The sequence below is a fragment of the Indicator indicator genome, chromosome 10, assembly GCF_027791375.1.
Source record: "Indicator indicator isolate 239-I01 chromosome 10, UM_Iind_1.1, whole genome shotgun sequence".
NCBI classification, from domain to species: domain Eukaryota; kingdom Metazoa; phylum Chordata; class Aves; order Piciformes; family Indicatoridae; genus Indicator; species Indicator indicator.
In genome coordinates this window covers 4,436,551-4,461,268 of record NC_072019.1, presented here as the reverse complement: position 1 = coordinate 4,461,268, position 24,718 = coordinate 4,436,551, and the positions used below count along the sequence as shown (strand labels likewise).

Below are 24,718 nucleotides of genomic sequence, written 5' to 3'. Positions count from 1 at the left end.
CAAATTTTTTCCCATCTACTATGCCTTGGTGGGTAAAAGTTTCTTGGGAGTTACTGGTCTCTTGGTTTGCCACAAATGGCTGTGAATGGTAATCGCATCGACACTGGCAGACAAAGTTTTAGCAGGTATGTGACTAAATTGCTTCCTGTCAGAGTTGTATTTATACAGTCCCTCTATCATTTTCTTTGTGATAGATTTGGGACCTATTCCCGTTAGTTTATTGATTTCTTCAGTATCAGGGCAGTATGTATACAGAGATCTGAACTGGCAGCCTGAATCCCGGAACAAGATTAAGAAATTATTGGCGTCAGATTTTTCCATTTCCTTTAAAAGAAAGAAAGAAAAAGATTCACAATATGAATTTTGCATTTCAACTGGAAAACATTCAAAATCACTGGACTGTCATTTTGAAGTTGCTTTCTACTAGAAATGAAATTATGTCTTGCTTTGTCCACTAAAAGACCTTATTTTTAATCACTAGAATTTGCTAAGCTTATCTGAACAGAGTCAACAAAACTTCTACAGATATACACCTGGAAAATGTATATGACATTTACTGCATCCTAGAGTTAAGCAAGACTTTCTTACAGCTGATCTTTGGTGGGATTTCTGGGGGTTATTATGCCTGCAGTTACTTGAACTGAAAGAGGCTGTCTTGATTTCTAACTTTTTACTTCCAAAAATTAGCTGGAAAGACAGAGAAGGCAGGATCTAAACATGAATGCGGAAGAATTATGGAGATAACATGGGACAAGAAATACTTTTCTGAAATGTATTCTGGAAAAGGAATTAAATCCAGACTCCAAGTACTTGTGTTCTTTGATCTATTTACTCTGTCATATTCATCACACTAGATAAAAGGAATGGTTTCATTACTCTCAGTCTCTAGACTCTGAGTCTGAGTCCTTTTGCATGGAAACGCACTGGTCCCTGAGTTCTCACCCTTGCAATATTTGTGCAGCTTCAGCAAGGTTTATACTAGCACATTCCTGTAGGAGAAAGTCCTGAATTTGCCCTACTGCATGATAACTGGAGAAAAGCCCAGGAGGGATGTATTTCAGTTCTTTCTGTTCATGAGAGAGTTGTGCTTTAGCTCTAAAGGTCCCAGCCTGAGGGTCTGTATGTATGAGATGGGTATTTTTCATGTTATGGAAAACAAATTTGTGAGCACATTGTAAAAATCTACGTATTGAAAGTTCCCACATCGAACAGGCAGTAACTATTAATTAACATATCAATTCAGATTCCTGTGCTGCCTGTACAATGGGGCACCTATTGCTTCTACAGTACTAGAAAACTTCCAGTACAAGAGAACCTTTCTGTCTACATAGGAAGCAAGTCACAGAAGCTTCTCAAACCTTTCCCTAAGAGCTGTCATAAACTCAGAAGATTCCTTTCTATATCTGCATTTATACTTGAGTGTCTAACTGGTTTGACTTAGGTGTTTATGCTTCTAGGGAAGAAATACCCTTACCTCCAATATTTTTTTCTTTTGACCTTCATTTACTTTTCCAGCCAAGCAGCAATGTGCCAGGGCATTCTGAATGATATACTTATTGGATTTAGCACTGGGTTCTTTGAAGAGCTTTGGTCCTGTGGAGGAGGAATGACAAATCAGCTAAGTTAATCAATAGACCAACAACGAGTTTAAATGCTATGAAGTGCTTCTGGTATGGGTCTTCCACATGCATAAAAATACAAATCCTGGAATAAAGTAGAATTAGGATAGACACCACAAATTTCACAAACAACTACAACTCCATTCTGTCAGCTCTTACTGAATTTGCTTACAGATGTGTCTTTCTTTCTTAAATCATTATTACTGGCAGTCTTGCTGAGTGTATTTCCTCTCAGGAGACCTTTTCTATGAACACCAAAATGTTTAGCATTTTCTAACTAAAAATTCAGTTTTCCAGAAGGCAATAAATTACTTCTTTCTCTTCATTTACCTACACTTGTCATTTCAAGGGTGACAGGTATATAACACTGAAGATGATGCAGTGCTTCAAGTAACTGGAACTCTGGAAGTGCATTACCCAAAGCTAGAGCTAAAAGATCTGGCCTGATACTGATCAGGTTATTCTCTCTGAAGATTTGCTTCATCTGGTTGGAGGAGACATCTCCTGGTTTTATTTCTGAAAAACATGTATACTTTTTTCAAGACCTAATGCTGCTTTACTCTTTACCAAAGAAAAGAGCAAAGGTGAGCAAAAATGGAGCCTTTATAATCCTGACGATGCAAGGCCTTTGCAGTATCATATGCCATATTATTTGGAGAAAAGAGATGAAGACACCAGGAAAAAAAAACAGATGAAGATACTCAGACTGTAAAGATTTAATAAACAACAAAGGATCTGTTTCAGAACAAAGGGTGCAAAATATTTTAATTCATATTACCAACCAGATTATTTTTCCTGCTAGAATTTGGTTTTTGCTTTTTGTAATTCTATTCTGAGTATAAATTTCAACTCTTCTTGTCATGCTAGAGAGACTACTGAAGTGCACAGTGACCTGTGAGCCCATTTGCTGTTATAAGCCTAACTGCAATCTACTCTGGTTATCACAAATGCTACTGAATCAGGACTTTAATTTTGGATTTAAGACTTCAACCTTCTATTATTACCATCTATTTTAAAGAAGGTGAAAGTAATATTTTTAGGAAAGCGTCCTCAACCAAATTTCAGGAAACAAAGATAAGTGAAAACCTTGTTCATGCACAGAACTACTATTAGCCAGGTATTTTTCTGAGTATTGTTGTCACTGACCTGTGTATTCTGTAGCAGAGGCAACTGAAGAAGTTGTAGATGCATTTTCCCAATCCTTTTCTCCATTACGACTACCACAGCGACTTGGAGACAAGAATCCCTCCACAGACTCAGATCTAAACATTAATTTTTAAATCTATTACAAAAAAACCCCCTTAAAACATTGAGCAGAGAAGCTTTCTAACATCAAAGGAAGGCAAACTGTATTGAGGTAGAACACACTGATCTGAACTGTAGATTATAAACCTGAATCACAGAATCAATAAGGTTGGAAAAGACCTCAAGGATCATCACAGTCCAACCTGTCACCCTACACCTCATGACCACTAAACCATGCCACCAAGCGCCACGTCCAATCCCCGCTTGAACACCTCCAGGGATGGTGACTCCACCACCTCCCTGGGCAATACATTTCAACGGCTAACAACTCTCTTCATGAAGAACTTTCTCCTCAGCTCGAGCCTAAAATTCCCCTGGCGCAGCTTGAGACTGTGTCCTCTTGTTCTGCTGCTGGTTGCCTGGGAGAAGAGACCAAACCCCTCCTGCCTACAGCCTCCCTTCAGGTAGTTGTAGACAGCAATGAGGTCACCCCTGAGCCTCCTCTTCTCCAGGATAAACAATCCCAGCTCCCTCAGCCTCTCCTCTTAGGGCTTGTGTTCGAGGCCTCTCCCCAGCCTCGTTGCCCTTCTCTGGACACGTTCAAGTATTTCAATGTCCTTCTTATATTGAGGGGCCCAGAAATGCACAATATTTACAGAGAAAATTACTTGATAACTGAGTTCAGGTTCTGCATAAAATATTTTAAGCAAGGGAAGAAGAAGTTGGTGAGGTGGATGTTAATAAGTAGTGTTCCATCTGAGGGACAGAAACCTAACATATTCTAGGCTTTGGATTATTGTCACTGAGTGGGAATTTGGGTTACTTTTACATTTGTACTAGCAAGACAATGTTATCTCACTTAGCAAACATCTTTCTTGATTGAAAGATGAATGAGAAGTAAAACTTTAATTAATTTGTATTTATTACAACAGTTGGCAATGAGAACTGCTATATTTAAGACAGCAGAAAAAATTTCCTTTCTAATTTTTGTTTTCATAAGCAGTATCTTTTGGTGCTGTAATTCTTCAGGCTGTGTGTAATTCTTCACTTGTATGTGAATAGTTTTGCATTTAAAGATCTAAGCAAAACTGTTATGCTTTCTTTAAGTATTAAATATCTTAAAGATATTTAAAGTTTTCTTCTGACTGTGGCTGATGCAAAGCCAGTCAAATTGTCATCTTAGCATGAAGGGTTTTCTAAGTAAGTAGAAAGGCACTACTAGCAAAGAATAAGGAAAGAAAGTGGTATTATAATACCCTTTATCTGCACACAAGTAAAATCAGTGATAAAAACTCAGTTTATAATACATCCTACACCTTTTGTGGTTAGCACCTGCATGAAGGAGACCACAAAGGTGTTACTGTGATCATCAAAAGCCAATTCTGATGTGAGGAAAAGGTGAAAGTATGGTTCTGGGAAGATTACTGAAAATCTTGTCATCAATGTTACTTTCGGCAATTTGGACTGAATTTTAACACATTTCTAAAGTCTTGACCCCCTAAATCAAATCCAAAGCCAGAGGAAGATGTACTATGCATTACAAGCACAGTACAGCACTGTACAACTAAAACTACATAGATAGGGGTAATCCCCTGTGAAGTCTGCAAATGAGCAACATCAAGCCTTTTCTAATAGCCAATACAGCTGGGAAAAAAAAAATCCCTTTCTCAATTAAAACCAGTAATATTTAAGAGATGATAATAAGTGTTAGGGATATTTGGATAATTTTATTGAAGCTTCTTAGGTAATAACCAGAAAGTCAGTTGTCAAGATTTAAGGAAATGGAAAAGTCAATTGAAACCAGCTGGAGGCATGTCAGAGTTGATGAGTGATGCACACTGGCCATGAAAACATGATGTGACGTAATAGCACATAGTAGTCCATATCAAACTGCTTTCCCTAGTTCATCTTTTTCCATCCAAAAAAATGGTGTTTCTCTGAATATAATTAACTAGTTACACAGAAAACCTTTCCTCTGAATTATAACATAGATTTTGTATGTAAGATTAAAAATTTTCTGCTATCTTTATCTCTTTTTATTCCATTTTCAGGTGATTTTTTTAATGCAGAGTAAAAGCTGGTGTTTGGAAAAGGCTGAAGTCCTAGCGATCATTTGTAACCTTAGCAGTTGTATGGGAAAATATTAAAAAACCCAAACCAAACCAAACAAACAAAGCAAAACCCCAAACCAGCCAATCAACCAAAAAACCCAAGCCAAACAAAAATAACCTCAAAAAACCCGAAAGCTTCTATGCAAAAAAAAAAAAAAAAAAAAAAAAGGAAAACATACATAGCTGCATACAGGTTTTAATAAAATGTGGATGCACAAGTTGAGACATAAATCCAAGCAGGTGAATTAAAGAATCTGTGTGAACAGCATTTTGTTTGGACCTCATTTAGAGTTGCCCAACTGGCTTACTTGGTAAAATTTGTGAAACAAACATTCATGGCTTGGTTCCCTAATGCCTCACAGTAGAAACTCTCAAGGTCTCAAATCAGGAGAACGTACCTGTTCTTGGAATACACAACATATACAAGACCTCTGTAAAATACATGCTAATTTCACATAGCTGATAATCAAATGTAATTAAATGAAATGGTGATTTTAGCCTTACCTTGGTGTTCTCTTGCCTGACTGCACACTCTCATTGTCCCCTGTATTCAGCGATGCCAATGAAAGACTAGATACTGAAAAAACACGATAAAGCTGTGAACCTGGATAAAAACAAAGTTAAGGCAAATAAACCGGTGCAAGTGGAAGAGTCTGTTCATTAGACTCAACACCAGCATGAGAAAGTCAGGAAGAACTTTTAATATACAAAACTCTTACACCCATACATGATATGCCTGCATGCATATATGGTGCACTTCATCTAAATGCCCATTGAGCCCCAGCCACCTGCAGCCACCTGGAATGGTCTCAGGCTAAGCACTAATGTGAAGCATGGACATGGAAATATTTGCTCTATGCAAATTGAAGACTACAATCAAAGCTCCTAAGTCCTCATGAATGAGAGCTTAAGAGCCTTAATTTAAGGCTTGGAATGGATTCCTAGAAGGTGTTAAGGGAGTACTTTAAATTACACTGGAAGACAGAAGGAAGCAGCTAGAGAAAAATGCAGCAGAACAGCAAAGCTAAATAATGCTGTAACAAAAAGATTAATTGGAACAGACTGGTTCATTTTCTTTGAATTGTAAATCTTCCAATAATTCCTGCAGTTAAGTGACATCTGTAAGAACATTAAATTGTTCCAGGTATTAGTGTTGCTACATTCTTAACTGTACATGCAGTAGGTAAGTGAAATAGAAAAAACACCATGAAGTAGAAAAGTAACTTTCTAATGTTGCCTGTGTTAAGCAGGAATTTAAGTAGTCTTACCTTATAATCACCATTCTATTTAATAATTTCTTATGTCCCAACTTTTACTCTTTCTTAGCTCTACAGGCGCAAGAAGAGGTTAGTGAAGAATACATGGACGTGTACAAAACTTGCAACACACATCGGTGCTTCCCTTGGGTTTTCCCAGTTAACTTTTTTGTTTGTTCATATATGCATGCATGCATAGCAGGTAAAGTGATATTCATCTTTTTCACTTCTGTTAGCAAATTTTGCTTTCCAGTTTGGTCACGTGCAGCTTCAATTTAGCACAAGACACTAATGAATGCACTTGCTTGTTAGTACCAAAAAAATCGAGCTGGTGTTTTAGCATGAACAGACTCTTTTTCCCCATAAACATTTGTTACCTGGGGGACCTTTGATTGGTGTCTTAGGTGATTCAATATGATCTCTATGAATAGATTTTGGACGTGGCTTTTTTTTGATCGATAGGGAACGTGGTTTGATGACAGTATCCATATCTTCCATAAGCTTTAATTGTTTCCTTCTCATATATTCCTGCTTAATAAATTCTCGCCGTGCTCGTTCATCCTCCTTCTTCTGACGTTCTTCTTCGGTTTTTCGTCTGAAAAAAATTATCAAAGAGATTTCAAATTTCAAAATGATCAAATTTCGAAATTATCACAGAATGTTAAGGGCTGGAAGGGACATCAAAAGAATGTCTAGTCCAAACCCCGCTGCCAGAGCAGGATTGTGCCATATCGCTACCTGAAAGGACGTTGTAAAGAGGTTGTTGCTGGCCTCTTCTCACAGGTAATTAGTAATAGAACAAGAGGGAGTGACCTCAAGCTACAACTGGGTAGGTTTAGACTAGACATTAGGAAAAAATATTTCACAGAAAGAGTGGTCAGACATTGGAATGTTCTGCCTAGGGAGGTGGTTGAGTCATCAACCCTGGATGTGTTTAAAGTTCCTTTGGATGTGGTGCTTGGGGATATGTTTTAGGGGTGAACTTTGTAGAGTAGGGTTGGTTGGTTGGACTTGGTGATCCTGAAGGTCTTTTCCAACCTGAATGTTTCCGTGATTCTGTGATATCATACCAGATCACACAGGAAACATATCCAGGTGGGTTTTGAATACCTCCAGAAAGGGAGACTTCACCTCCTGGGAAGACAATAAATTCAGTAGAAACAGTTTTAATTATCACAGTGAGGACAATGCAGCTACCAGACTTTTGAACCTGAGCGCTCTGAGATATCAGTAGGAGTAATCTGCCTTTTAAAAACATTTTCAGATGGCTTAAATTGTAATGAAACTGTAACTGAGTGGGCAGCGTGTATTTGTGCAGAAAGAACCCCACAGTGACACAGTCTCTCTCAGAATATAAAGTGCACAGCAGGGTAGTGCTCTGAGGAGCTTCACTCAGGCCAGCAGTGAGTCTGAGCTACAAACTGATGTCACCTGCTGATTTGGCAGGACCATCAGGCATGTGTCTTCAGGAGGGCTCCTCAGCACACCTGTCTCGAGAATTAAGTCTCTTTGATATTAAGCTGGATATTTTTTTTTGTACTTGGAAATTGCACTTTTACCTAAATCAGACGTTTTTTAAGTTTACTGATCATTTGGACTGTGATATGTAGTTTTACCTTGTCTCTTCCTTCTTATGTTCTAGTTCTGCTTCCAGCTGCTGCTTTCGAAGCAGTGTCTCTCTTTCCCTTCTCAAACGCTTCTCCAATAACGCTGCTCGTTTCATTGCCATATCATTTTCTGCCTTTTGATCATCCTAGCAGCAGCAGTATTTGAAGGAAAAGATCCCAAAATTATTAAGATCTGAATTCAGCACCTGATTTTGCCAAGCCATTAGACAATACTGTACATTGGACTGCAACATCCTAACTTGCTTTGCAGTGTTTTAAATACTAATTTTTTTTTTCTTAAGACTACTAAACACTTTTCATAAAACATTTTTTTCCTTCTTAAGTCAAATATGAAGTTCAACATTCATATATGAAAACTTGCTAAATGAGATATTTTACTTTAGAGTCTTTACTTTAGATGCCACGTTGCATAAACTTATCTGTTCAGCTTTGGAAGATTATATGGTATGGAGATGAAGATAATATATCACAAAAAGCAGTAACTACACAGCATACAGAAGTAACTTCTGCTGATTCAGCCAGGTGTTAGAACTGAAGAATGCTTCCCAACAATCAAGGTGCATCTCAGATAAGCGATACATGATGTTTGGGTATTCCAAGATAATAATTCAAAATCTCGATGGCTTTCAGCATCTAGACCACTCTCTTACAACCTGCATTACAATTAAAAGACTGCCTGAACAGAACTCTCTAATAAGACAGGGAGTGCTCCCACATACGAACTTCAAAAGGGAGTCTCAGAAGACTATACATCCTTAGCCAGCTAAGAGAGGATAAAATGCTTGAAGTGCAAGAGACCTATTACCAACCAACCAACCAAAACCCAAACACCCCAAAACAAACAAACAAATCATAGCAAACAAACAAAACCCCCCACAACACACCCAACAAAACCAGAAAAACACACAGAATTAGTTAAATTGGGGTTGGGATGGGGAAGTGAGGGTGAGATTATGAGCATGTTTAATTAATGTCACCAAGGATTATGTTAAAAATAAGTCTACATTCAGCATGCAACTTCCTCAGCAAAAACTCTAAGCACTCTTCCACAACTATAAATGGTAAGGGATACTCTGGCACATTCAGAAATACGGTATGGTAGAATTATCACCACTCTTACAATGCAATCTTACAAATTAATCATCAAGTGCAAAAGATATGCTTGCACAGTTAAAGTTGCAGAACCATCTGCTTTGACTTCAACAGAATGTCACAACTGAAATCCGTATCTGAATGAAGAAGTCCCCTTTCAAAAGAAGCTTAATAGTAGACATACACATCCACTAGTTTTCTTACCTTAAAAAAGAATCCACAACACACTTTCTGGTCATCCTCAAATTGTTCTCTATCACTCTCACCTTCGTATTTCTCAACAGACATCTCACTTTTTTCTGGTGGCTTCAAATCTGACAAGGAAACTTCAATTAAGTTAGCTGTTTTGGGAGCTGGAGTTGGTAAAACTGGTTGGCTTAGCTGATCTTCATTTGGGGTGAGGCAGACAGTTTCTGTGATAGGCTGAGATAATACTTCAGAAACATTAGATTCAATAGGTTTAATCTCCTTTTCCTCTAACTTCTGTTCACACTGTTTCTGCACTTTTGGTCCTTCTTCTTTTGCTACATCTTCTGTAGGCTTGATTTCCTTCAAAAGATTTCCCTTTAATTGAGGTTCACTTATATGTTCACCATCATCTCCAAAGCAAACAAATGATCTAGTCTGAATGGGAACCTGACTTGGAGAAAATCTCCTCAAACGGGGAAGACTATCCACAGACCGTGGGGCAGTCAAGGTACGATTTAGAGGTGTGATTTTCAGTTCATTTGGCCTAGGAGTCCTTTGCATTTTAATATGAAAAGAGGCACTCTTCCTGTTGGAAGACTGTGGAGACTGGTGTGTAGAGCGAGGAGATTCCTGTGAGAAAGGTGCAACAGGAGACGGAGCTCCGACTTGCCTTGATGAAGACTTAAAGTCCCGAATCTGCTTCTGAGGAGAAGGCTGAGGAGGAGAAATAACCCAAGCCTGTTGCTCTCTCATCTGCATCAACATCTCCTGTTGAAGGGATAGACGCTGCATTTCTTGTTGTAGGAAGTGTAGGGAAGAGTTTAGTTTTTCAATAGATTTTGTGTACTCTAAGATATCTCCTTCATTAAGATTTTCTTCTGAAGGACTTGCTAAATTCCACTGCTTTTCAGCGTCAGTAGAAGTAGCGGGAGATTTTAACCATTTGCTGTGAGAGTTTTCAGGGGTTTCTTTTACTGATTCTGAAGTCTTACCAGCCTGGTTGTCTGCTTTTTGAGTTTCTTTCTCTTTTAACCTATTACTGTCAGTGAACACTTTCTCATCTTCAGCTCCTGCTGCTTCTTCTCGGAGAGGTGATACTCCATCACCTTTCTTTTTCACAACATTAAGAAATGCCGTTCTTCCCATTTTCTGCCGCTGCTTTGTGAAGGCAGCTTCAACTTTCTTCTTCTGTGCTTCAATGGCTCGCCTCTTTTCCTCTAGCTTCATTCTAAGATGTACCATTTCAGAGGCCAGTAACTGTGTGGTGTCTCTTCCTTGAGGCACAGGTGCCTCCTCTGGAATATGAGCCCAAGCAACCACATGAGGGATGTTCAGCTCGGAACCTTCTGGTGTGGTTTTCTGAGAACTGCTTCCACTGCTTCTGCTATCTGTGTGATTCAACTTCCTGAATTTCTGCTCTGCAAAGCTAGTCATTTTAACCCCTGAACTTGAAGAAGCACTGCTGCCTGCCTGTGATTTAGTACTTACTGAGCTGGGACAGGGACTTAATTGATCTCTGTGATTGCTAGCTCGCATGTCATAATCCTGGAGAAATTTAGATGGTTCTTCCATGTCAGAGTCCATGCTTACAGTATAATCTCTCAAAGAAGAATCCTCATCCATTGTCTCTGGAATATCTTCTGAAGGGACATGTATTCCAGTATCTACTTCTGTATTGTCAGTCACAGGACTTAAAGCACCTTTTGTGTCTGTAATTATATCAGGGGTAGACTGATTTGGTTTAATGTTTGAATTCAAGATGCTCATCTCCTGATTGTGAAGAAAGAACCCATTTGTAATTTGGTCTGGTTGGATAACCCTGGGAGATTTTTCAGTGTCATGAATTATCTGCAAAGCCTCTTCAATGGTTGGTGTCTCAATCTGATTGCCAAAATCATCCAGAACTGCCCTGTTTTGCAGAGCTCCATTTGGAAATCTGTAGCAGTGGCTCTCGTTGGCATTTTTTTGATTTGCGTTAACAGACTGATTGGCCTTTGTGTCTTTATGATCTATCGTGTCCCTCTCCTCTTCAATATCTTGGTTTTCCTCTTCTCTATTTACTGATTTGAAGGACAGATTTTTCCTTATGTGTTTCGGCATGCGGTTCATGTTCAATGTAAGGCCTTCATTGCTCACAGATCTAGTAATTCCTCTGCTTGGAGTGGGTACTGGAATGTTTTTTTCTTTGTCAAAAGAAATGTCAAATGAAACTCCATGTACTGATGACCTAATGGAGATTAGAAAAAAAAAAAAGGAACTAACTCAGCAACTCATGATTGACAACAGTGAAATAATCACATTCTGGTTTAAAATTGGTTTAAGATGGTAGTATTAGAGGCACCGTGAGGTGTACTGCATTTTTACTAGCTTAAAATACAAGGTAACAACATAATAAATGTAAATAGATGCATATGTGGTTATTTATGTCTACGTATTAAATAGATTACATTAAAAAATGTACAAAATAGAATATAAAACTGTCATCTTCAGAGATATCCAATGCTTTTTTGTTACTTTCCAGTAAGATCTGGGTATTTTATTGCTGAAGTTTGTTTCCTATTAGAGAGTTTTTAATCCACGGTACAGCTTTTTGCTTTTGAAAGTCACAGAATCACAGCATGTTAAGGGTTGGAAGGGACCTCCAGAGATCATAAAGCCCAACGTCCCTGCCAAAGCAGGATCACCTAGGGCAGGCCACACAGGAACTCATCCAGGCAGGTTTTGAAAGTCTCCAAAGAAACAGACTCCAGAACCTCTCTGGGCAGCCTGCTCCAGTGCTCTTGTCACCCTTGCTCACAAGAACTCTCCTTAGAGGATTCTGAAAATCCAAACTACAGTGGAGCATTTATTGCTACTTATGACCTATAAATAGTTATTTTTTTAACCAACTCATACTGTAAAGTACTTACCTTTTTTCTTTGGGCCAAGTCCCTACATACCCATCTACATAAGACATTGATGTGGACCTTCTGATGACTCCTAAATGAAATTAGAACAAAACCTAAGGTAACTGCTATGAAAAAGATACTTTACCATCACCTTCTGTTGCTTTAAAAAATTAGTTTGCTTCAACGCATAGAAGACTGCAATGGTGAAAAATAGTAGGGTTTATATTGAGAACACAAGTAGAGAAACTGAGTCAATTTCATCCTAAGTATACATTTTGCTCCTCATCAGTCAAAGAATTTACTGTTAAGTAAAATACACTACAAATACTTGTAAAATATACTACAAATGCTTGTTGTAAGCCATATTCCACATAATCAAAACAAATCAAATAAAAAAAAAAATCAGTGTAAGAGGTACAAAAGCAAACCTCCCACCTGTACACTTTGTAAGTTACAGAACTCACTCACATTAGGCTTTCATGTAAAGTGCTCTCAGTAATTCCTGCATAAATAATGTTAAATAAATATAAGCAAGATAGACATTTACTCAGGAGACAACACCTTCTCTCATTGCCCCTTCCACCCATTTGTAAATTGTTACCTGGAACAGATGAGTAAGGCTGCTGGGGTGTATGCAGTTGGTGAGATGAGGTGTATGTTGGACTTTCCAATCTATAAAGCAAGAGACGTTAACTTAGCAGGAATACATCAAAAGCCACGTTACAACAGGACAGACAGGCTTCATGTTCTAGGCTGACTCAAAAACAATTTATTTTTTGTGACAAGGAAGAAAAGTCACATGTAACTCTCTTCCAGAAGTATTAATTTATTAACTACAAGGCAAACATTGTTATTACCTTTAACTGGACCTAATTCTGATAATCCAAAGAGTTAGGGAGGAATTCCTCCTACACAAATGGCCACAGAGTGGCATTAGTTTTCCTAACATATTTATTTCCCAATTTATTTCATGTGAATGATATTAATAGAAGGTTCTCATTCTTAGGTCTGATTTTAGCAAAAGCCCCAAACATGAACATGAACAAAACAAGGCAGTTCCTACTGGCCTCAAAACTGAGTAGCTGCAGCTAGCACCACCTACTTTTCCTGCACCCCACTTTTCAGTCACGCAGTCTGAAACTTCGCTTTGCGTCTGGACTGCCAATATGCACCAGAAATGGATAAAGAAGGTTTTGTGAAAGACATTACTTTATGAATACGAAAGTTCAATCTACTACTAAAAAAAGTAATTACAAAGATTCCCTCTGTTCTACTTAAAACAGCTACCTTTTTTAGTTCATAGAGACAGTCTGTAATAGACTAGCTGTGTTAATCCAGTATAGGATTAAGGTAATTTAATGTTCTGATCAAGGTGCTTTTTTTCACGATCCACACAAAGACATGTGTATTTGTATGTAAAACACTTCTAAAGAAGTCAAACTTCAAAAGCTGGCCACATGAAACTTTCATGTTTTGAATTTTGCTCATGTGAGTTGAACAACACACTCCCAAACTCCCTTTTTAATCAGAAATGTTCAAACTACAACTTCCGTGCTTTTCTAGTTATATACAACATGCTGTGGAAAGGTTTCTAAATAGTATTGGTGGGAAGGACATTCACATCAACGTAAGAAAAATACTGTTGGCTTACAATCTACAAAAGCACCTTCCATAAGCACAGATATTAAACGATTCAAAAGAGGTTCTCATAAATTCCTGATGTTTTGTTAACAACACTCCACACTAGCTGCATGATGTATCTATTTTAAACGGTATTTGAGATTTCTGTGAAAATTTAGAAATCATAGCTATAACATCTGTAAGGTATAACATCTGTAAGGAAAAGCATGCTTTCAAAATTTCAATCCAGCAGCCTGTGAAAATTTGCTGCCACAAAGAAAATCCACACACTTCATTTTCCCTCAGGAAAAGACTGACTTTGGCACTGTGACTGTGGTTCCATGGCAACTGCTCCACCGCCACAGTCCCACTCCCTCCTCTGTGCTGGATCTGGCTTTCCATCTGATCCTCTGAGTCATTTCGACAAGCCAGGCCAACAGAAAAACATTCACTTTTTCCGACTGGGTTAGGTTTTTCTGCCTTTGGCATTGAAATGGTGAGGGGCGGGAACATGCAGTCAGGACAAGGAACGCCAGGACCACAAGATCCTGCAGTCCGGTCTGTTCTGCCAGAGATACTGCAGTCTCTGTGTTAGATTCCTACCATCTGAAATAGCTCCCTAGGCTCCTCCTTTATTTTACAATGCAGTGAAGTGGCATCAAGTTGGATGAAGTACACTGGTTTATGAGAAAAGATATAGCTCTATTACTCATGGATTGCTCTCATAATACTCCAGCACAAAACCATATCCATCACTTGTAGAGACTCTGAAACAGCATTGTGATGAGATAGTACAATATGCAATCCACCACCCATAAAGGGTTCACAATGTCTTTTACTGTATCTCTGAATATGTCTCAGGAAATACTAAAAAAAACCAAACCAAAACAAAACAAAAAACAAAAAACAAAAAACAAAAAAAAAAAAAAACCAAAAAAAAAAAAAAAAAAAAACCACAACCCAACAAACCTGCAACAACCCCCAAAATAACCCAAACCAATCCACCCTCTCCCCAGGCCCCGTCCCAAAAAAAGAAAACCCAAAACATCCAAAAAGAACAGAAAAGGCTGAACAGCATTAGCTGGGTTAGCAAGCAACAATTCACTGAATATCCAATTAAAATGCTGAATTTATCCTTCTCTGTGTCTGTTCAGATGCAATCAATAAACCTTTGCCCCCAGTTATAAACATAAAGGTAATGCTACCCATCATCTACTACGTTCAGAACAGATCACTGGAAGGCTTTCTTTACCCTGTCGAAAGAGGAGAGGCCTAACATGCAATTTCTGCCTCTTATCATAGAATCATTTAGGTTGGTAAATGAGGTCACCTTTAAAATCGAATCCAACCATTAACCCATCATTGCCAAGTCCACAACTAAATCTTTGACAACCATTTTGGTGAAGAAATTTTTCTTAATAACCCAACTAAACCTCCGCTGGCACAACTGAGGCTGTTTCCTCTTGGCCTTTTGTTTTTAACTTGCAAGAAGAGACTGACACCCACCTCGCTACAACCTCCTTTCAGGTAGTTGTAGAGAGTGATAAGGTCTTCCCTGAGAAATTACTCAAATGTGTGATCAGCTAGAGAACACAAGGGAAACAGATGTTTTCATATGGCTTCCAAATCTGTAACAGTAATACTAAAAATAAAGTTTCACATCTATTTCCAAACACTGCAAATAATGCAAAACATAATTAATACAGCAGTTAGCTTTTCATTCGTGATGAATGAAGACTAGGGAAGTTCATTACAGCACAAGTATTTATTTTTTACCTATTTGACCTTCGTGGTACATAAGTAACATAATCAGAGCAAACTATAAACCATCACTCAGGTTTTCCTGCTGTTTTTACTTTCTTTACCAGTTTTGGAAAATCTGCTGTGAATTTTTGAAGAATAGCTCTTTCAGAGCAGATCTGGTTGGCAGCCTCACAAGAGACTGAAGAGGACAAGAAGGCCCTGTGACACCTCTCTGATGAACAGAAACTGGTAAGACAACAGCATGCTGTCCAAGTTGCCAACATGAGTAACAAATCGCCTGCCATGTAACAGGGCAGTGGGGGAAACTAAGGGATCTTCCACAAATTTCCACAGATTATATTTGGTGACTGAATCCTCGAGCATCGCAAAAAGGAAACAAAACTAAATTAAAAAAATGTGTTTTATTTTGAATAGAAAGGAGAAGACTGCAAAACAGTACCTGGCTACGAAGTCAGGCCCAGATGGACCCTCCATATAATTTCGTCTGTTAGCATTCAAACTGTGAGTAGAAGCTGCATCTTTTGCAGGTTCAGCTGCCAAAAAAAACAAAGCTCAAGTTATTACAGTTTAGTATTCAGTTAAATTCCATAGTAGAAAAGCCATCTGAAATAATCTGAAGTAATGATTTTCAGAGATTTAAAGAATTTTCATTTACATTAAAACCCAGCCACTTCCTTTCAGCTCTACTTTCTCCTAAATTCCCATACTGCCACTAATTAAGGCAACAGAGAATGACAAAAATTTCCAGTAAAGGCAAGGAAAGAAATTTAAAAATTCAGAGAAATTCACTAAATTAAAAGTAAGAAGTATCTTCAGCAAAAATAGATTTTCTTCTTCTGGAAGAAACTTTTCTGATAAAAACCTTTTTCTCCCAAACCCTTAGACTGATTTTCAGGTAGAAAAGAGCATTGTAGTCATATCCTAAATTACTTAGCCATATTTGATGACTTAAGTCAGATGTGTATGTGCTATAAGGCACAAGTGAAAAAAGGTATACAAGCCACACAAGGAACATCTCATCCTAGCTCTTGGAGAGAAAAATCACAGTGTTACTGCATGAATGCTTAAGTTACCATGACTCTCTACTCATTAACAGTGCTCAAGATCTGAGAGGTGGATTTTTTTAAACTTGAGAATTTACGGATGGAAGACTGTGTCTTTGCACCAAGGTACAAAATGCAGTTTTACAAGTGACTACCTGTCCACCTTCCCCAGATTTATGTTCATTTCTTTTCCTATCTTCTCCTCAGCAATACAAGCTCTTCAGGCTAAATTCTATTCTTGACTCCTTATTATGTTCGTAATCCTTGCATGAGCATAAATGGATTCTAGGCTTGTTTAGGTCAAGAAAATTTGCAAGTGATTATACCACAACGATTTAAATGAGTTTCTGGTAATAGATAACAACATCTAATTATAAGTTATGAGATGAGATGAAGATTAATATGAGGAAAGAGTACTTTGCTCCTTCTTCACAGGGGTTGTACACCAGCAAATCCTGTTAACTAAAACATTCACTGTATTTGTGAACACGATGGCAATCTGTACACATACATATTCAAAACGTACACTTGAAAACCAATCCTGCGGATGATTACCTTGGGAATGCACAACACGAGGTTGTACAAATGACGGCTTCACCACTTCGAACCACCAGAACAATTCTGCCATGAACACCATGTAGTTGCTCTAGGAAAAAAAAAAAGTACAGAATAAGGAATACAAAAAGACCAGAAAGTTTATTGACTGTGGAGGCTAAAGAGTTCAGAGGCCAAATGATCATGGTCCTGAACTGCAACGTCGAAATGGTTCAGTGTTACTTCATATCTGAAGTATCAACTGGATGAGATTATGAGCATCCAGGCCTGAGCTGGCTCAAGCTGGTGCTCAGACCTGTGTCACCAGGCTTATGAATTCTGAAAACACAACTGAATCGAAAAAGAAAGGTTTACAGCAACTTTTTCCCGAAAGATGCTAAGCATAGCATTTTGTCATCATAAACTGATTTTATCAGGAAGCAATATACACAGAAGAAAAAAAAATAAAATCAGATGTACTTGTCCAAGTAAGATTTTTAATACTATATAATTTCTAAATATTACAATTTCAACAAATTTTCTCTTAATGTTTTCCCCTTCCCTTCACCCTCTCCCTCAAACATTTACATTAACTTGCTTTCCTTTATTATGAGAAATAATTACAAAATGTTCTGATCATAGCATTGCATCCATCTGAAATAATAATGTATTTAAATACACTAATTTTTATGTTGAAATGCTGCATTTAATAGCATGACCATTTCATGAAGGGCTCAGATATTCCTCCTGAGAGTATCTTCTATGTGGTGTCCTCCAGGGATCAGTGCTGGGCCCCATCCTATTAAGTATCTTTATTGATGATCTGGATGAGGGAATTGAGTCCATCATCAGTAAGTTTGCAGATGACACCAAGTTAGGAGCAGGTGTTGATCTGTTGGAGGGTAGGAGGGCCCTGCAGAAATTTAACAAGGCTAAGTGCAGGGTTCTACACTTTGGCCCCAACAACCCCATGCAGCGCTACAGGCTGGGGACAGAGTGGCTGGAGAGCAGCCAGACAGAGAGGGACCTGGGGGTGCTGGTCGATATTAGGCTGAACATGAGCCAGCAGTGTGCCTAGGTGGCCAGGAGAGCCAATGGCATCCTGGCCTGTATCAGGAATAGTGTGTGCAGCAGGACAAGGGAGGTTATTCTTTCCTTGTACTCAGCACTGGTCAGGCCACACCTTGAGTACTGTGTCCAGTTCTGGGCTCCTCAATTCAAGAGAGAGGTTGAGGTACTGGAACGTGTCCAGAGAAGGGCAATGAAGCTGGTGAGGGGCTTGGAACACAAACCCTATGGGGAGAGGCTGAGGGAGCTGGGGGTGTTTAGCCTGGAGAAGAGGAGGCTCAGGGGTGACCTCATTGCTGTCTACAACTACCTGAAGGGAGGTTGTAGTCAGGTAGGGGTTGGTCTCTTCTCCCAGGCAACCAGCACCAGAACAAGAGGACACAGTCTCAAGTTGTGCCAAGGGAGGTATAGGCTGGATATTAGGAGGAAGTTCTTCACAGAGAGAGTGATTGCCCATTGGAATGGGCTGCCCAGGGAGGTGGTGGAGTCACCATCACCGGAGATGTTCAAGAGAAGACTGGATGAGGCACTTAGTGCCATGGGCTAGTTGATTGCTTAGGGCTGGGTGATCAGCTGGACTGGATGATCTTGGAGGTCTCATCCAATCTGGTTGATTCTATGATTCTAGACAGTCCTGAGCTAGGACTCAGCTTGTTTTTCCAAAATCACGAAAGCAGTATTTACTACAGGAAAAAGGAAAGTGATGGCTGCACAGCCCACTTAGAACTGAGGCTACTTTAGATGTTTGCTGGTGAGAAACATCATGATGGAAATTTACATTTTCTCAGAAGTTATTTTTAGTCAGAAAGATATATCAACAATAATGATCAAAGGGGAAGACTGCTGACCAGTAACTTAATATTTTGGGAAAACTAACTGTGGGTCTGTAGTTATCCTCACACCCAGGGCCAGAAAGCATGTAGCTATTATTTCCACAGTTTGTGCCTTGATTACTCTCACTTAAGTTCTAACAGTTCACCACATAATTACCACATAGCACTTATAAGTAAAAAATATTCAGAAGCATAAAAGCATTTTTAAAAAATTAACTAAGCTCTGGGCAGTTCAGCCTGGCTCAAAACCACTCAACAGCAGATGGCAGACTTGCAGCTTCAAGGATGCTTTCATTTGCTAAACCTTCCGGTGTAATGTTTTGAGTTTGATGTTTGTAGACAGTTCATTAGTTGCATGTAGTCAGCTCTGATACTGGTTACATTTTATCTACTGCATCTTCTGGTACTGTACTAAAAAAATCCGTTTTTTTAACAAATTTTAGAAGATTATCTTTTGAGAAAAAAAAAAGCAACAACATTCCCATATTCTGAGTAAAAAAATCTGAAGTCATTACTTGCTTCTGTATCAAATAAGCTAGCTTGTTCTAGACATAAAAATGTACACAAAGCAAATGATTTTCTTTATCTCTTTGCCCCCTCACGATGTTAAAATAATGACTAATTTTTAAATCAAATTAGCTATCAGAAAGAGTACATCCAATCTTGCTACTTAAATTACATACTTCTAATATTTACAGGGTTTTAGATCTGCATATTACCAAATAATAGCCACTACGTCATATATACAAATGACACAAATAATTTGTAATCAGGCTTGAATCCTGGAGCGCAAAAGCATCCATAGGTGCTTCTAAGAATTTTCTCAAAATGAACACAAAAATACACTGTAAAAGTTATGTCACAACACCCGTCAAGATCTCTGTTCATTAGGCCAAGTTACTTCCAGCACAAAATCTGTATTTTACATGTTATGGAAGTGCCAACATAAATGTGTCAAGAACGAAGAAAAATGAGTGCTTTCAGCTCTCTGGAGAAGGACAAACTGCAGTTGTGTGCATGATCCATCCACTAGTAGTTTGTCATATATCTTGCCACAGCAGCTCAAGTTGAAAACACCAGTATGTTGTTTCAGATGGGAACAAAGAAGTTGGAAAACTGGCTGATTAACATCAGTGAAAGCAAAGCAGGCTGCTTCCCTTTAAATAAGGAGCTGGGAGCTTCTGGTCCTTCTCAGGGGAGAGCTCTTCCCTTAAAGAACTGTTCTTGGGTTGAATCCTGAGCCCAAACCCTTTAAAACCAGTCAGATGGGACTGATTCCCACCATAGGTACCTAACTGCCTCAAACACATCCAGCTGCTCTCCTAGGTCCTTAAGGAATCCATGAGCACGCTTACAGGGACATCAACTGCAAATTCAGGCTTAGGTTAGCATCCTGACTGGCAGGGTTTTTTTTGTTGAGATTGGAGGGAATGTTGCACACCATGAGTGGACACTGTCTAGCCCTCAAATTCTAGGATTTATCTATGTGATGTATTTGAACTCTGTTTTGCACATCTCACAGGACAAAGTGCTGATTATATGTTCTGCCTACCTTGTTAGCAAAGTCATCATCAACATCAGAAAGTGCAAGTATTCAAAACTGCACAAGTGCAATAAATATTTTTAGTATAAAACAATCATTAGATATATTCTCCTGTGCAATTCATCAGAGGGGAAGAGAAAAGGGGAAAAAAAAAAAACAACCCAGCTCTGGACCCAGCCTCTCCATTTGGCCTCCTAGGCCTTTGACAGTGTAAATGTTTTTTCTAGAAACTATGTGCAAACCTAAGGTACCTATTCCATGTGCTCGGTTGTGATTCTGCACAGTTCAGAGTCTGCCCATATACAGGCAAGAAGAACGCCCTTCACAGAGAAAAGACAGCAATTATCTCTCAGATTTGCTTGATATCTCATTCAGAAGGCTTTCATTTTGACTAAGTGTGCCTTTTGCATGAGTCTGGGTAAACAGACTCTACAGTTACCAGAAAATACAGCCAAAGAGAGGAAGCATCCATGCAGCACATTAAAGTCTCCCAAGAACCGAGAGGTTTCAGAGATTCGTGGCCCTGCTGAGTCCTCAAGAACTCACACGCTCACAACAGCACGGCTCAGCCAGATCTGTACCAGGCTGGCAGCACACTCTAATGTCAACAACAGGTTGTATAACCCTAACCACACCCAGTAAGGCAGTAGTTGCTACGTAAAGAGTACAGGGTTATACACATATAAACATCTCAAAAGACAAGTGGAATACTTGAGACATTTTCTGGGCACCTTCCCAAAAGCCCCTGGTGGGCCAGTACAACCCCTAGATTCTGGAAGGCCACTGGATTGGCCTCCAACCCAGTAAAAATGACTGAATGAGTAGGTGAGTATGTATGCATGTGTTTGTAACCTGTGTAAGCAAATGAACGCACTATGTGAAGAGTTACCTCTTATGAATGATGGACTCAACCAATTAGTAATAGTTGAATTAATAACAAGTGTTCTAATACTGGTTGTGATCTGTGTCTTATCCTGACTCAATCTCCTATCAACAAAGGGGAATGCACAGAAATATGTGTAGATTAAATTAGTAGTAGAAGTTTAGGATCACAGTGTTTTCAAAGAACCCATACTTTTCTGAAGGCTCGGATAAAGGAACACCTAGAAAAGACAGTAATTAATTGTGTCAACTGACTCAATGCCAAGTTCCTATGTGAGCTCTCAAATCATGGCAAGGATCAGATGATTCAAGGCTTTCTGCCAGTACCACCTTTGACAGTTAACCTCATGAACTGCTTGCTCTTAGGTTCCTATAGTCCTACTTGAATAAACTGGTGGAGAATGAGCTAAAAATATAAAGAATATAAACAAATACAACCAAAGATGTGTTTTTTCCTCTTTTAGAAACACTTTCAACATATATCTCCTGTGAAAAATGGAACATGGAAGATGCATTTTTTCCTTTCTATTCAGGAATTATACATGTCCCTTTCAGGACATCCTTTCAGGAATTGTACCTTCCAGAAGACCTTTATTCAAGCCACAGATGCTACATACTGACTATCACATTGCAGTGCTAATCAACTGACAGGCCAAAGCATTAGAGAAGTCTTTACTGTTCTGCATGGACTGTGCTTCCTGTAACGGCACTTCATGCAAGCTCTACAAATTTGTTCTTTGGACAGCCAGAACACGCATGTGTCAAGACACAATAAATTAACTCTTTCAGTTCTGTTATTTCACAACTGTAGGTGAAGAACAAAGGTGGTTTGTTTTTTTTTTTCCAATCCTGCCTCAGGATAAAAGTGCTTACAGGACATGGGAAGAGGGAAGATCAGGCAAAACAAGCAATCTGCACAACTAAAGAAACATCCAAGATTTTCCATTCTTTTCTCTTGCTAATATGTAAGGAGGACTCAAAATCTTGTGACTATTTTTATGTTATCCCTCCCTACATGCGTTCGCCTATCTCAAAGGCAAACAACCAGGAACCAGTATGATCCCTTGGTGGTGCCTCAAGCATCCATGGAATGTGTTCAATTTTTTTTTCTTCAACAACAGTAGCCCTGCCCTATGAAGAACTTCACAAATGTATTTTTCTCAGAGGACAAGAAATGGGCGAGTGAGGAGCAAGGAAAACCCTCTCACTTTCTGCTTCATTTGATTATGACACATTGAAGTTGTTTACAAATGCAAACAAAGCCTACTTCTCTGTGCTAAAAGAAAGGTAATGCAATGGTCTCCTCTGCTGCAAAATCTGAGAACCTGTATCTAAGACTCTGAAGGCTTGTAAAATGAAGTCTTAAATTAATTTGACTGTTTCTGTGCCTTGTGATACAAAAGCCAATAGTAGGCAGAATCACCTTGGTCAAGTCTTGCACTCAAGTTGTGTTTCCTATACTAACTACAAGCTACCTTGATTTAACATAACAGTGCTGTGTGTCCAGTAAAGAATGTAAGGTATGCAACTTTGTGCTTGACCATTTTAAAAGACACTCTGTTCCCTTCCTTCTCAAGGACTAGCATGAAGTTAGGATACACAGTGTAATTTCTAAGACCACATAAGGCACAGCATTGTCATTCCAAAACTCAGATGCAGTTTTTTTCCTTGAACCTTTTCGCAGTAAGGAAGCTGCGATTTGGATCTTTTACTTTCTGTCACCAGTAACAGACTTCTAACCAAAATCTTAATGCCATCTACTGTGTAGTATGAGTCACCCTGAAAACAAATAGAAATTTTTGCCTACTATCCAAGACACCTTAAACACAGACAAATGTGTCTATAAATCCTAAAACTTGGTATTACATACACTTCATAGGCTGAGATAAAAGTGACTCCTAGTAACCAGTTTAATTCGAAGTGTAATATTTAAAATATCCATTTACAACACAAGCTTTTTTCGAGTGACAAAATCTGTAGAGAACATACACCTTTATTAAAACTCTAATCAGATGCACTAGAAAACTAAGAAAGAGTTCCTTTAACTGTGAATTTATTTTGAAAGCAAATGAGTTCTTAATGCTGGAAACCCAGAGTATATAGCCTTAGTGAAAGTTTCTGTGCCAAGCTTCAGAAGAAAAACTTGGCAGCCTGTCTTTTTAAAATTTACATTTAAGTAAGTATCCACACTGCAGCAGCTTGCAAAAACATGATCACAAAAGGGTTTTCTCAGTTGTAGAAATACTATCAATCTTTGAAAGAGCTCTAAATTCCCTCTAAAAACAGCGTTCAGAAACAACAAAATTACCAAGGCTGTAGAATATTAAGTGTATAGCGTGAGATGTTGGGATATTGACAAAATATTTGGTAGAGTTACTATTTAATAAAAACAATAAAGCTTCATATTGCTTGAGAACTAATTCAAATCATTACTATAAAAATATCTGTATTATTAATTGTCATGAATGAAGGAAAAATAACGAGTTGCATTTATTCCATGTGTCTGCAAGCAGAGAGGAACAATCAAAATGTAGTGAAGGAGTCCTACTCAATATCATTGGATGTGGTTGTAGGACCATATGTTAGGAAACTACAGACATGAGAGGCTGCAATGCAGCAGATTTTTACAAGTATGTAGGGAGATTACTGTATCTAAAAATTAAAACCACCAAAAGCTGGTTGAAAGCAGTCACTACACAGCTTTGTATACACAAAACAAAACAGCAGCAGCTAAATAGTCTAGACATAAGTCCTACTGCCCTTACTGACCCTGGCAGCTCATGGCATATTTGGAAAGAATTGGGTTCAATACTACAAGAGACAACAATGCTATACTCACACTCAGGCCTCTGTGACTCAGCTTGTGAGATTGCTACAAAGATCATAAAAGCAGTGAAATGACCTAGATATTTAGAAACCAATTACATCCCATCTGCAATGGGTATGCTGACTCCATAAAAATAGTATTTCTTTCCCTAAAGGCAAGCCAACAAGAACCTTAAGCAAATGAAAAGTGTTTTATATAGAAGCCTTCAAGAAACAGAAGAATGAAAAAATTAAAATTACAATTAAGCAAGAAATAATTCAATTGCTCCTGGTCTTTCCACAAATAATTAAAAAATTATAGAATAAGCAAAACTCTTTCTTCCACCCTCTTCTTTTTCTAAAAGAGAAAAATCTTAGAGCGACTGAAAATGTTTTATTGCTTATTCCAACAACTGCATTTGTTGGAACTGTGCTTTTGCCTGTGTTCTGGGCATATAACCACTTCATTTTTCCATGAAATTTACTTGGAAGTTTACACTACTACAAAATAAATTATCAAGAAGTAAACAATTTCATAAACAACTCTTCCCTATTTGTTAAAGCTTTAATCAAACTAAGGCTGGTCACTACTACATTT

General features: G+C 38.5%; 1 protein-coding gene across 2 annotated transcripts in view; it reads right to left on the bottom strand.

Moving 5' to 3' along the window:
• The window catches only part of CAMSAP2 (calmodulin regulated spectrin associated protein family member 2), a 74,658-nt gene continuing 49,940 nt past the window's right edge, over positions 1-24,718 (bottom strand). For both annotated transcript variants that reach the window (XM_054384675.1, XM_054384674.1), the window contains 11 exons: positions 17,011-17,101; positions 15,839-15,945; positions 12,630-12,651; positions 12,050-12,119; positions 9,156-11,367; positions 7,848-7,984; positions 6,609-6,826; positions 5,480-5,552; positions 2,766-2,881; positions 1,475-1,593; positions 1-324 (listed from right to left, as the gene is read on the bottom strand). In XM_054384675.1, the coding sequence (XP_054240650.1) occupies positions 19-324; positions 1,475-1,593; positions 2,766-2,881; positions 5,480-5,552; positions 6,609-6,826; positions 7,848-7,984; positions 9,156-11,367; positions 12,050-12,119; positions 12,630-12,651; positions 15,839-15,945; positions 17,011-17,101 (3,471 nt within the window). In that variant the 3' untranslated portion in view covers positions 1-18. The remainder of the gene's footprint in view (positions 325-1,474; positions 1,594-2,765; positions 2,882-5,479; positions 5,553-6,608; positions 6,827-7,847; positions 7,985-9,155; positions 11,368-12,049; positions 12,120-12,629; positions 12,652-15,838; positions 15,946-17,010; positions 17,102-24,718) is intronic.